At 39.4% G+C, this 12381-nt stretch overlaps 1 protein-coding gene across 3 annotated transcripts in view; it reads left to right on the forward strand.

The window, feature by feature from the left end:
* tbc1d22a (TBC1 domain family, member 22a) overlaps positions 1 to 8211 on the forward strand; it is a 183152-nt gene extending 174941 nt beyond the window's left edge. For all 3 annotated transcript variants that reach the window (XM_053650349.1, XM_053650351.1, XM_053650350.1), the window contains one exon: positions 5517 to 8211. In XM_053650349.1, coding sequence (XP_053506324.1) covers positions 5517 to 5645 — 129 coding nt within the window. In that variant the 3' untranslated portion in view covers positions 5646 to 8211. The remainder of the gene's footprint in view (positions 1 to 5516) is intronic.
* Positions 8212 to 12381: the final 4170 nt, after the last annotated feature.

The raw sequence follows: 12381 nt of genomic DNA on the forward strand, positions 1-12381 counted from the left end.
GTTTCAGTGCTGAACTGGGGGACAAGGGGCGTCGCTAACGCGACACCGGATATTAACGATGAACTTTGCTAACTGTGTTACTCTAGTACATTAAGCGTAATACTCGTCTAAATTTTACAGACATGTCCCTAAGGTGCATGTCAAATGAACTGTCCCTGATCTATTAGTCATGCTCAGAAGTTATGCAGATCTTTGGATTACATAATCATTTTTATATAATCATTTGGCTTGGTTCATCACGTGTAATTAATATCTTAATCTTCTTATTAGATGTAAACTGTGATATGATGACCGTTTTGATTAGGTAGATGGTCTCATTATGTGTGTAGCTGATGAGCGTACAAGCCTAATGATATGTTATGGATGTCTAAGAAAAATGAGAAATTAAAAGTGTTGATAGAGCTGGATATGGATAGTTGATGTTTGTCATTTAATATCCATAATGTGTCATCATTAGGGAAACAAGTTAATACCAACCTGCATTAGTGTTTTTAAATGAACAAATTATAACTATTTAATACATCAACACATACAGAGGTCATGGAGATAATATAAGAAAAGCAGCAATAATGCTAAAGAAATCTGCAACAATCACTGTTTTAAAAAAAACAACAAACAGCTAAAAACATATACAGCCTCTGTACACCACCACAATGGATTTGTACTGAAGCGGTCAAGATGTGAAGACCCACAAACAGCCAGCAACTAAAGGCGACTGCAGTGAAGGCTTGGCAAAACATCTCAAGGGAGGAAACTCAGCATTAGGTGACGTCTGCGGGTTCCAGATATCAAGGCAGTCGTCGACTGCAAAGGATTTGCATCCAAATATTAAAAATAATCCTTAGATTTAGAATTGTTAGTTACTCAGTCAGTCAGTGTTGAGCCTGTGTAAATGGAGGCTGTAATTTCTAAACAGTTAATGCAGTATTTTTTGTTAAAACCCTTGAATTAAAGCTGAAAGTCTAAACTTCAATCACATTTAGATGGCTTCATTTCAAATCCCCTGTGGTGGTGTACAGAGGCAAAATTACGGAAATTGTCACTGTCCAAGTACACAAGGACCTGACTGTGGTTTTTTTTTTTTTTAATTTTAATTTTTTTTTTTTAGGTAGTTAAGCATTTAACAAGCTTTGATTATTTGCCTTACTTTTACTATCACATTACTTTTATATTTATATTTGAATTATTTTATTTTTATTTTAGGGTACACCATTTCTTATGATTTATGTTCATATATATATATATATATAAATTTATTTTATTTTCTGCTTTGTGTCACTGCTATATATTTCATTATTATTATTATTTGCCTATTTTACTTTTTTATACATTTTCTTTCTTTTTGTTACTTCAAAATGTGAAGCATTTTCATACAAATACTACTTTTCTACTATTGTATATTATATTTTATAGTATTTTCTTTTTGTAACTGATGTTCTTTGATTATTATCATTTTCTTATTGTACTTTCTCACTAATTGTTGATGACTTTGTTTCTTTGTTCTGTTCTTTTTTTTTTGTCCCTTCACACTGTAAAGCTGTGAAGGGGAAAAAAAGCTGCATTGTTAATTAAAAGTATGAAAGGTGCCATGTAAATGAAGTTTATTAACAAAGGTCGGTAGCCGTTGTAGCTTGGTGAACCGTGGTACATGATGACACATGGATAAAAGCAATCTTTTATTGTCTAATTAGTGTAAAAATCGGTTTGGACTGTGAGCACACCTTTTTGTTTAATAGAAAATGATGTAGAGAAATTGGAAGGCAGTGAGAGTTCAGTGTTAACTGAAATATAAGCTGTTTTTAATGCTCACAGGTGACCCACAGATAAACTAACTGAATTTAATCCAAATAAGGCTGCTAATCATGTGCATAATGAACAGGATATAAGTAGCTCAGCAGACCTAATACTGTGAATGTATTAGACTTTAAATAATCCTAACATTTCCAGCAGGCTCCTCTTCTCTGCTTACAACCAAAAGAGCGTTTGTTTCCAGGCTGCGACCAGATTTCAGAGCTGAAAGGATGGCTTATGTCTTTCACCTGTTTAGTGGATCTGTTCCCTGTTTCTGAGTTCAGTACTTTACTAGACAGCTTGTGATAATAAATTTAGCAGTAATTAGTAGTTTTGTGTATTTCTTTCGCATGGGAGATCATTTTTTTTCTGTTCCTGGGTTTAGTAATCCTGGTGGTGTGTGCTGAATATTTCCTTTAATTTAGCGCACATTTCTGCTCATAGCCATTAGGTTTGAGGGATTTTATTATTTTTTTTCATTATTCTAGTTTCCTAATTGGCAGTTCTGTTTTTTTTTTTTTTGTTTTTGAGAATTTAAATAGTTTTGCAATTACACATTTGTGAACGTTCGTGAAGTTTATGTTTGTGCCTGTTCCCTCTCATATTAAATTCAAGTTTTTTTTTACACTGCAAAAAAATGACTTGGGCAAGTGAAAAAATCTTTAATATAGTCCAATTTATCTAGGATTTCCTATTATAAAATTACAAATAAACCAAATGTTTGATTATTAAAATTGTTTCTAGACCCCTTTTCTATTAATTTCAAGCTCGAAATAGTCTTGTCCAGTATAATAAGAACATGGAGCGCTTGAAATGAGGAAAAGTAGCTAAAAACAGGCTGAAGAATCTTATATTTGTGTTATAGTTGTATAATAAGAAAACTTTGATAAACTTGCCCATAGTCAAGTTTTTTTTTACTTGGTAGGATATCAGTATTTGCAGTGTAAATATATCGTCTCTTTCTTGAAACATTCAATCTTTACTGCGTTTCTGTTAAGTACATAAATGAAATTTATCAGAAGAGATCTCGTGTTGTTTTTAAACATATGTTAGTCGGCATTAATAAGTAAAGAAGTATTTTTTATATTATATTTATAATATTATATTATTTATATTATAAGAAGGAATTTTTTCATATAGATTTATAATAGTGTTATGAAAGTGTAATAGTATAATAATGTTTGTGTATGTATGTGTGTATGTGTGTGTGTGTGTGTGTGTATATATATATATATATATATATATATATATATATATATATATATATAAAATGTGTGTGTGTGTGTGTGTGTGTGTATATATATATATATATATATGTGTGTATATATATATTTTAGCTAATTTAGCAGATAATTAAAACCACAGGTGAATTGTTGAGAGTTACAGGAAGTATTGTGAACCTGTGTTTATTTATTTTTTTCTCTTTTTTTGGCATGTCTGTTGGCGCATGCATTTGTGTAGAAGTTTCTGAATGAAATGGAAGCTGCTGAGATACTCTAATGAACACTGCTGTTAAACAAACATTAATAATGTTCTCACTTTGTTTTTCTTTTTCTTTTTTTATGATTTGAATCTCATTGTTTTCTCCATGCAGCCTGATGTTTTTGAGTGTGAATGCTGATCAAAATGATGGAGCTCAGCTGCCTGCCTGAATACAAATGAGAGCTGTGTGGTGTGAATTGTGAACATGGCTGTGTTCTCGCCTGCCTGCAATAAAAAACCGAGAGACAGGACAGCTCGCCTGAGTCAGTGATAGTTTTTTTTTTTTTAGGCAAGTGAAATTGCATGTAAGTAGTTACTGATATCCAACAGAGATTATGGGAGTCACTCTGTTTTGTATGGAACACGGTTGTACCCTATCAAATGAGCATATATAGTGAATAGGAAGACTTTTCAGATTTGTGATAGATACTCATAGTCCATTTTAACAGGAACACCCGTACATCTGCTCACTGATGCATTTTCCCAATCATTCAGTCATATGGCAGCAGCACAATGCATAGAATCTTGCAGATACAGATCAAGAGCTTCAATTAATGTTCACAGCAAACATCAGAATGAAGAAAACTTGTGATCTCTGTGACTTTACCCGTGGCATGGTTGGTGGTGCCAGATGGGCTGGTTTGAGTATTTCAGAAACTGCTGAGCTCCGGGGATTTTCACACACAACACTCTCTAGAGTTTATACAGAATGGTGCAGAAAAAAAATATATTACCCAAAGCTCTTGGCCTGTATCTGTATGACTTTTTGCTTTGTGCTGCTGCCACACGATTGGCTGATTAGATAACTGCACGAATGTGTAGGTGTACAGGTATTCCTAATAAAGTGGATGGTGAGTGTAGATATTCACAGCATGAGAGAGCCTGCAAAAAAAAAGAGACCATGTTTCACACCCATAGTGTCATCAAAATATTGTTTAAAAATGATCCTAATCCAGATTATTTTATTTATTTTTATTTTTAGTGTACTGCTCTACAAATCTATGTCTAAGAATAAAACTATACCCAGTTCTCTGTTCTTCATCTCCCAAACCCCCCCTCGGTAAGCAGTTAAGCAGAGTCATTCCCTTCCATCATGGCAGGCCAGCTAGGTGAATTAGGCTGGGAGATTGAGGCTGTGCCTCCTCTCTAAGCTCCTCTAATGCACTCATTGACTGTGGGCTTTCAGGGCCTGGAGCCGGCCTGGCGCACTGTCACTGAATTACGCTCAGCTTTCTGTAGCTAAGAGAAATGGGCTGTTGCGCTCCAGGTCCTGACCATGCTACCAAAGAGGCACACACACACACACACACACACACACTGAAACAGCCTACACCTTACACGCCAAGATTGAGAAGGCAAAGACGTGCTGATTGCAAGTTAAAATAATTTACCGCGTGCACTATGCACTATGATAATGCTCAGTGTGACTCCTGCAGAATAAAAATAAACACGGTAACACTGTGAGGCACGGCATCTTTCCCCCTCCCAGCAGGCATGAGGTTGCCCCTGGCAACGCTTCCTGTTCAGTAAAATGTTGGCAATGCGTGTGTCCTCTGCTCCTGGCAACACAGTCTTACTTGGTGTAGTGTGTGTGCACATGCGCTTGTGCACATTTGGTTAACCAGATCCTTGTTGTGATGTTGGCAAGCCTATGTTGGTGAGGGAAGTGTGTGTATAACTAGCTCCTGGAAGCACCATCTTCCATAGTGCAAAGTTATAGAGGTGTGGTGTATGTTCGAAATCAGTTCCTGCTGTCTGCTTGATGGTGAAATGGGTATGCATTCATGTGTGTAGCCAGTTCCTGTCAACCATATCTACCTGCGCTGTGTGTGTGTGTGTGTGTGTGTGTGCGTGCGCGCCACTTCCTGACAACTGGACTTCCTTGGTGTGATTTTGGCGAGGATTTTGTATTGGTGCGATATGTTTGTGTTTACGTCTGTGTTTGTAAGGCATATTTGGCAACCTGGTCCTTCTCACTGCAGTGTTGGCGTACATGTCTGCTTTGGTGTGTGTGTGTGTGTGTAACCAGCTCCTGGCTTTCCTGTCCTCCTCAGTGTGGTTTTGGCTAGGTATGTGTTTATGTTGGTGTGGTGTGTCACCAAATCTTGGCAATCCCATTCTGATGTCTGTGATGTTGGCAAGGTGTGTGTCTGTGTTGGAGAGGTGTGTAACCATCTCGTGACAAACCCTTTTTCCTGAGTGAAAAGATGTGTGTAACTCTGGCTCCTCTTTGTGTGTTTCAGGGCCTGATGATCCTGCTGCAGAATTTACCCACCATGCACTGGGGCAATGAGGAAGTGAGTGTGCTCCTGGCTGAGGCCTACAGGCTAAAGTTTGCCTTCGCAGACGCACCAAATCACTACAAGAGATGAGGCTTCCAGCAACGTGACTACTGAACCGAGACTCTTGATGCCCACCCTGAGCCTTCTCATGCTCCACTCTGAGACTCCTGATGGCCCATTATAAAAACTCTTCAATGGCTTACCCTATTATTCTTGATAGCGCCTTATTAAGATTCCCGATGGCGCACCCTGAGACTTCTGATGGCCCACCCTGAGACTCTCGATGGATCACACTGAAGCTTCTCATGGTCCACCTTGAGACTCCTGATGGCCCATTATAAAAAAAAAAAAAATCTCTACAATGGACCACCCTATTATTCCTGATAGCCCATACAAAGATTCCCAATGGCCCATCCTGAGGCTACCGATGGCCCCCCCTAAGACTCCTGATGGCCCCCCTGAGGCTACCTATGGCCCGCCCTGAGATTTCTGATGGCCCAAATTGAGACTCTTGATGGCCCACCCTGAGACTCCCGATGGCCCAACCTGAGACCCCTGGTGGCCCAACCTGAGACTCTTGGTGGCCCATCCTGGGGCTACTGATTGTCCACCCTGAGACTCCTAATGGCCTTCCTTGAGACTCTCCATGGCCCACCTTCAGACTCCCAACAGGCTGTTCATCAGTTGGAAGTGGACTGTGTTTACGGGACTCAGTGTAATACTGTAGCCTTTTGTTCCTTCACCTCCAGCTCTGTTCTTACTAACCCACACACTCTGGACATCAACTATCCCCTGTCTATTTAATCAAGCCAACAAAAAAAAAAACAAGACTTTGAAAAAGACGCTTCTCTCTGAAATGAGTAACAGATCGATTTTTTTTCTGTCCTTTTTAAATTTCTAGCCCTCCAACACCTAAAAGGTTTCACAGGAAAGGTTTTGTGTAGGCTGATAAAATGTTGCCAGTTTATTACAAAACCCTGTGTTCTGGACTGGTTAGAATAGAAGTACTGACGCTGAGCGTGTGAGAGGGTGTGTGGGTGACTGAGAGGAAGAGTGTCTGGCACAAAATTTCTCAGCTACATCAAGAGTAATAGCTGGAAGTACACTTTTGCACTGAGCAGTCTCCATTAGGAATCTCCAGTACAGCTGCAGGTCAGAAGTGTGCTGCATTAAAGGCAATAATGACGCATTACTCAGACTGGAAGACAGGATAGAGACGCTTATCCATGCATCCGGAGAACTGGCTTAAAAAAAAAAAAAGAAAGGAAAACACCCTGGAAGTAGAATGAAAGGACACTTTATTCAAACCTTGGTCTACCTCAGGAGCCGGTCTGTGTGGATCAGCAGTCAGATGGAATGCAGTACCTAGGCCATTCATCTGCCTCCATGTCAGAACAATAGCCATGATGTTCATTCCCTGAACGCTCGTCTTTATTCTTTTTTATTTAGTAGAATAAGTACAATTTGCCTTAATTTGGCTACTTTGATTCTGCTAGAAACAGGCGTTTGCTATCACAAGTAGCTTGTCTATAGAATTCTAGCTGCTCTAATCAATTAGCCTTTCACATGCTTAATGGCCTGTCATTTCCAACCTCTGTTTGGAGTTCGGATCCATCCTTGTTGCATGATGCTGTCATTAGTGAGCGCGTTCAGGGCATAAAAGCTCTCCACAAAGTAAGTAGTGGCAGTATTCAAACGTTTGTGCTGTGTTCAATCATGTTGTCAGGCTTTTCATTTTCCCTGCCAGTTCTTAAATATAATGATACATGTGAAGAGAAAGAAAATGCACTCTATTTTCTTCAGTTTTGTATAATGTATTGTTTAAATCAGCTTCTTTTTTTTTTCTTTTTTTTCTTTATATGTTCTTTTATATACTGTTTACATGAGCCTGTTAAGTGGTGCCTAACATCAGAAATAGTGTATACCATCTCAGCTGTTTATTTTCCCTTTAACAGTAAACATTAAGTAGGCTTGTGCTGATATCGCATTTTACCATATCACAGTGTTGCGTCTTAAAATAAATGACAAATACATACAGTGCTTCCTGCTGAGCAACGTTTTAACTGTACATGAAAGGTCAGATGTGTTTTCCAAGCGTTAATAGTGTCCAAACTGAAAAACCCATTGACTTGGATAGAATTAATTTCAGGAGTACGAGCGCTCTGTGGAATTGCTTCCTGCCGAGGGAGCCTCATCTCAAAGGGCATGCAGGAGTAGTAGGTATTTTGAAGTGTTGCACAATACTTTATAAGTGATTATCAGCACATGCCTACTGAGTGTTATTGCTACACTGGGCTCTGTGCATGGAGAACAAGCCAACCTTGTTATCTGACCATCTCTGTCTGGTTACCTCACTCATTAGACTAACATACGATACATACTAGCTGTTTCTCTCACTTATTATCACCTTGTTTTTCCTTCAGATTTGCTTCCTTTTTCCTGCAGTGTTTTTTCTTCTCTCAGTGAGCAGTGAAAAGCCCCGGATATCAGACAAAGACAGTTTCATGACTTTAGCCTTTAGAAACTACAGATTTTAAAAGGGTGTCGACAATTTTCTGAAATGTTCTTGAATTAAAATTTGTGTACAGAACAATGACTTTTCCAAGGTCTGTAAATAGAGAGAAATGTGTAAATAAATGCTATATATGATCAAACATTCCTGTGCCACAGTGTATTAATCCCAGTAATTCATCGCAGTGGAAAGAGTTTCTCATTCTAATTACACAGCAGTCATTTCTGACCTTGCCTACTGCCTAATAACTGCAGTAAAAAACGATTTCATTCAGTCCATGTAGGAATAAAGAAGCCTTCATAAGTAGTTGATAGCATGTAATTGCAAGCTAGCGTTGGTGTTTCCGTATTCAGTCGTTATTATTGATATGCACCTGTTCCTTTCACAATGGTGTATCAGTTACACACGTGTGCATACAAGAGCAGGTTTGGTATGGAAGCCCCAATAATGTTAATTGATTTCCATGGTCCAGTTCCTTTTGACTGTGCACAGTCATATTGTCTTGCTAACTAAAATGTGCACAAATTATACAGTATAGATTGTTAACTAGAATACTGAGGCTTCTTGAGCAACACTCCTGAACCAAGACTCCCGATGGCCGACTCTAAGAATCCTGATAGCCCATTCGAAATTCTCAATAGTCTGTTCTGAGACTCCCGATGGCCCATCCTGAGACTGCTGATGGCCCACCCTCAGAATGCTGATAGCCCATCCTGAGATTCCAAATAGCCAACCCTAAGGCTCCCAGTGGCTTACTCTGAGATTCCCAGTGGGCTACCCTGAGAATTTTGTTGACCAACCCTGAAACTCCCAATGGCCTACCCTAAGACTCTTGAAGGCCAGCCCTATGATTCTCAGTGACCCACCCTGATAATCCTGATAGTCCATCCTGAGACTCTCTGTGGCTTACTCTAAGTGTGGAACTCAGTGTACAGCTGATTTATTTATAGAAACAGCTTTATATGGTTTATTCTTTTGTACCCAAATTTCCTGCAATTTATTCATTGCCGAATTGCATTCAATTGGATGTCAGTCACACCTAACACATGAAGACTAGTGCTTTTGGTAGAATGAAGGCTAACGTGCTTAACATGTTAAAAAATACTGCATCTTTTCAAAATTCTGCTCGTGTAACATCACAGGGCAGCCGAACACGCATTAACAGACATTGCCTACCATAGTGCCATGTATACACGATGCCTGTGATTGGCTATCATCACTCAGGTTGATGCGAGAAAGGAAAACTGTCCTTCCTATCAGACAGCAGGTCCTTCGGACATGGTTTACAGATGTCTATGGCACTCAGCATTCAAACTCCCAATCTCTAGCATAGGAAGAATGTCTACAGGGTGTCTCAAAAGGCTCCATACATTGGGGGCTATATTCGCCAGCACCACATCCACTTCTCAGTTGGTCTGACGATAAGTAGACAATAAGTTTGGCAACAGCGTCGTGTGTGATCGCTCTCTCTGATATCTACGTAGACATGTAATCAACTTCACTTGAGATATTAAGGTTTAGGTATGGACCTTAAAATGGGAATTCACAATGAGGGGAAACTGAGAAGGCTTCACTGGCCTCGTATTTTAGCTATAAAGGTATGACACGTCAATATGACTGGATCTCCTTCCATGTAAACCCTGCCCAGTGTGTGTTTTATACATTACACCCGATCACTGTTACATCAGCATCAGTGTTTGTACAGGAGTGTCTGGGTAGGTAAAGGTAGATGCTTGTCTGCTCCCTGTTGCAGTAGGCTGCTGGTTCAATGATTAGAGTTTTAATGTGCACACTGGTGGTGGTCCTCATCATTAGGCTGACTGATATTCATGGCAGCACAATCAAAGGATTAGGTGCGTTAATATGCAGAAGATAATAAAGTGCCGCTCATCGTGTTTCAAAAAAGGAGCATTGTGTGTGGGTATTTCCAAAGAAAATGCTGTCCTGGTTTATTTTATTTCTTGTCAGTGTTGTAGAGATGACGTGTGTATAACTGACATAAGCACAAAACCCTCTGAAGACTCGTTAGATTTTATATAATGTGCCTGTCAAGGCTTTCAATCATCTACTCTGTTTTGTACTTTCATTTTATATTTCATGAGTATCAGGATTATATTTGGACCGGGACATAAAATACAGCTTTGAATATATTTCAAGATGCATTTCAAACATTACAATCCACTCGCCTAAACCATTTCAGGTGCGAGATGTATTTTAGTCAGATCTTACACAAGGTTAAATATCTGTTTTGCCAAGTCGTATAACATCCCAAGTTATTCCTTCCACTGAGTTTATAAATGAACTAAAAGACAACTGTTTTGCATACCACTAGAAACAACAGAAGTTGGTGGTTAAGTGTCATGATTGGCATGACTGTACGTGCAATACTGTAAACTTTAGTCTTATACACTATCTGGGTTAAGACTGAATGGGAGATCCACCCATCCATTTTCTGTACCGCTTATTCTACCCAAGGTCGCCCGGAGTCAATCCCAGGAAACTCGGAGCACGAGGTGGGGGACCCCCTGAACAGGGTGGACAACACACACTCACACACACGGACAATTTGGAAATGCCAGTCAGCAATGCATGTTTTTTGGGTTGGGGGAGAAAACTGGAATACCCAGAGGAAACCCTCGAGGCATGGATGGGACGTGCAATCTCCGCGCACACAGGGCAGAGGTGGGATTCGAAGCCCCAACCCAGGAGGTGCGAGGCAAACGTGCTACATTTACATTACATTTATTCATTTAGCAGACGCTTTTATCCAAAGCGACTTACAAATGAGGAAATACAAGCAAAGCGATATATCAAGCGGAGAACAATACAAGTAGTGCTACCGTACAAGATCTTTTAATTGAGTTCTAGACAAGCAAAGTGCGCAGAGTTGAGGTGTAAGAGCCAGAGTAGGTGTTTATTTATTTATTTATTTATTTTATGGGTTGGTTATGTGTTCACGGAAGAGGTGGGTCTTTAGCTGTTTTGTGAAGATAGTGACAGACTCTGTGGTCTGGATTGAGGTTGGGAGTTAGCGTGAAGCTTCTGGAAAGGGACCTTGAGCCACGCTGAGTAGTGCTAACCACTAACCCACCGTGCCCCCTGAATAGACGGTAGAAACTTCTAATACTAAAGTCACAGTTAGACTGCAAATGTAAATCTGTGTGGTTCAAATCTCATCAAAATACAATCCCGATACAGGATGCATCAAACAACAGGTGTGCATCGGAAATTAATTCTATGGGAGTCGATTAAAAAAGTCACAGGTGCAGGACATTTTTACTCTGATACAGGCGGAAGGATATTACTGGTATTAAAATACTTACTTTAAAAAAAAACAACAAAAAACGGGCTGTAAACTCTGTCTTTTTGTAAACGGAACACTGTAATGATGTTATTTTTATGATGTAATTTCCCATCAACTGCAATGGATTGTCAGCATGAATCCAGCAAATGTGCAAAAAGCCATCAGTTCTGGACGGTACGCTACAGTAAACATACACAAGTAAGGTTTTCAGATGGCGAGCATTTAATGTCTTTGGATGTCTTTTACTCCTATGAAACATTAAATACAGGCATGCGTTAAATATATCCATGCCTTGTACACAGTGATGTAATGGCTGATTGTATTTAATGTATTAGTAATAAGTCTAGATGACAGTGCTTGTGTTTTATCCCTCAGCCTAGTGGGATTTATTTATTTTTATTCATCGTGTATACAATTCTGTGTTTTATGATGTGTTTCTTATATAGAGTGAGTTCCTCTCTACAACACTGAGTGTATAGGGCTGTTAACTCCAATACACAATCTCTCAAGTACACGAACGTGGTAACAGCAACAGAGAATTACTTCAGTCAGGAAGTTAATACCGTACGTGGAAACTGAGTCGAATCAGATGTGAAGAAGATGAGCATTTTGTGTATAGTATAAACACGGAAAATACTAAAATGAACTTTTACTTTGAAGTCAATAACCACCTGTTTTTCCAGGTGCTGCTGGTGGCTTAGATATTCTAACCCCGATGACATCATCTTCCAGCCGTCCTGCTTTGCTAAATCTAGAAATAAAAATCGGGCAACCTGACAAATTGGTCGTGTTAAGAGAATCCATCATCTGTCATGTGTTTAAGCCAGACAGTGATGGAAGCAGACAGACAGGCTGTCAATGACAGATTCGATTACCATCTGAGACGGAGTAGGTGATAATTAACAATGAGTGGAATGAACAAGAAGTAAATACTCGTTACACATGATGCTGCTCCTAATCTGTCATCATCCAGCTGCAGAAGTGGAGACCAAACAGAGTTCTACACCTAA

The sequence above is a fragment of the Ictalurus furcatus genome, chromosome 19, assembly GCF_023375685.1.
Source record: "Ictalurus furcatus strain D&B chromosome 19, Billie_1.0, whole genome shotgun sequence".
In the NCBI taxonomy this organism is placed as follows: domain Eukaryota; kingdom Metazoa; phylum Chordata; class Actinopteri; order Siluriformes; family Ictaluridae; genus Ictalurus; species Ictalurus furcatus.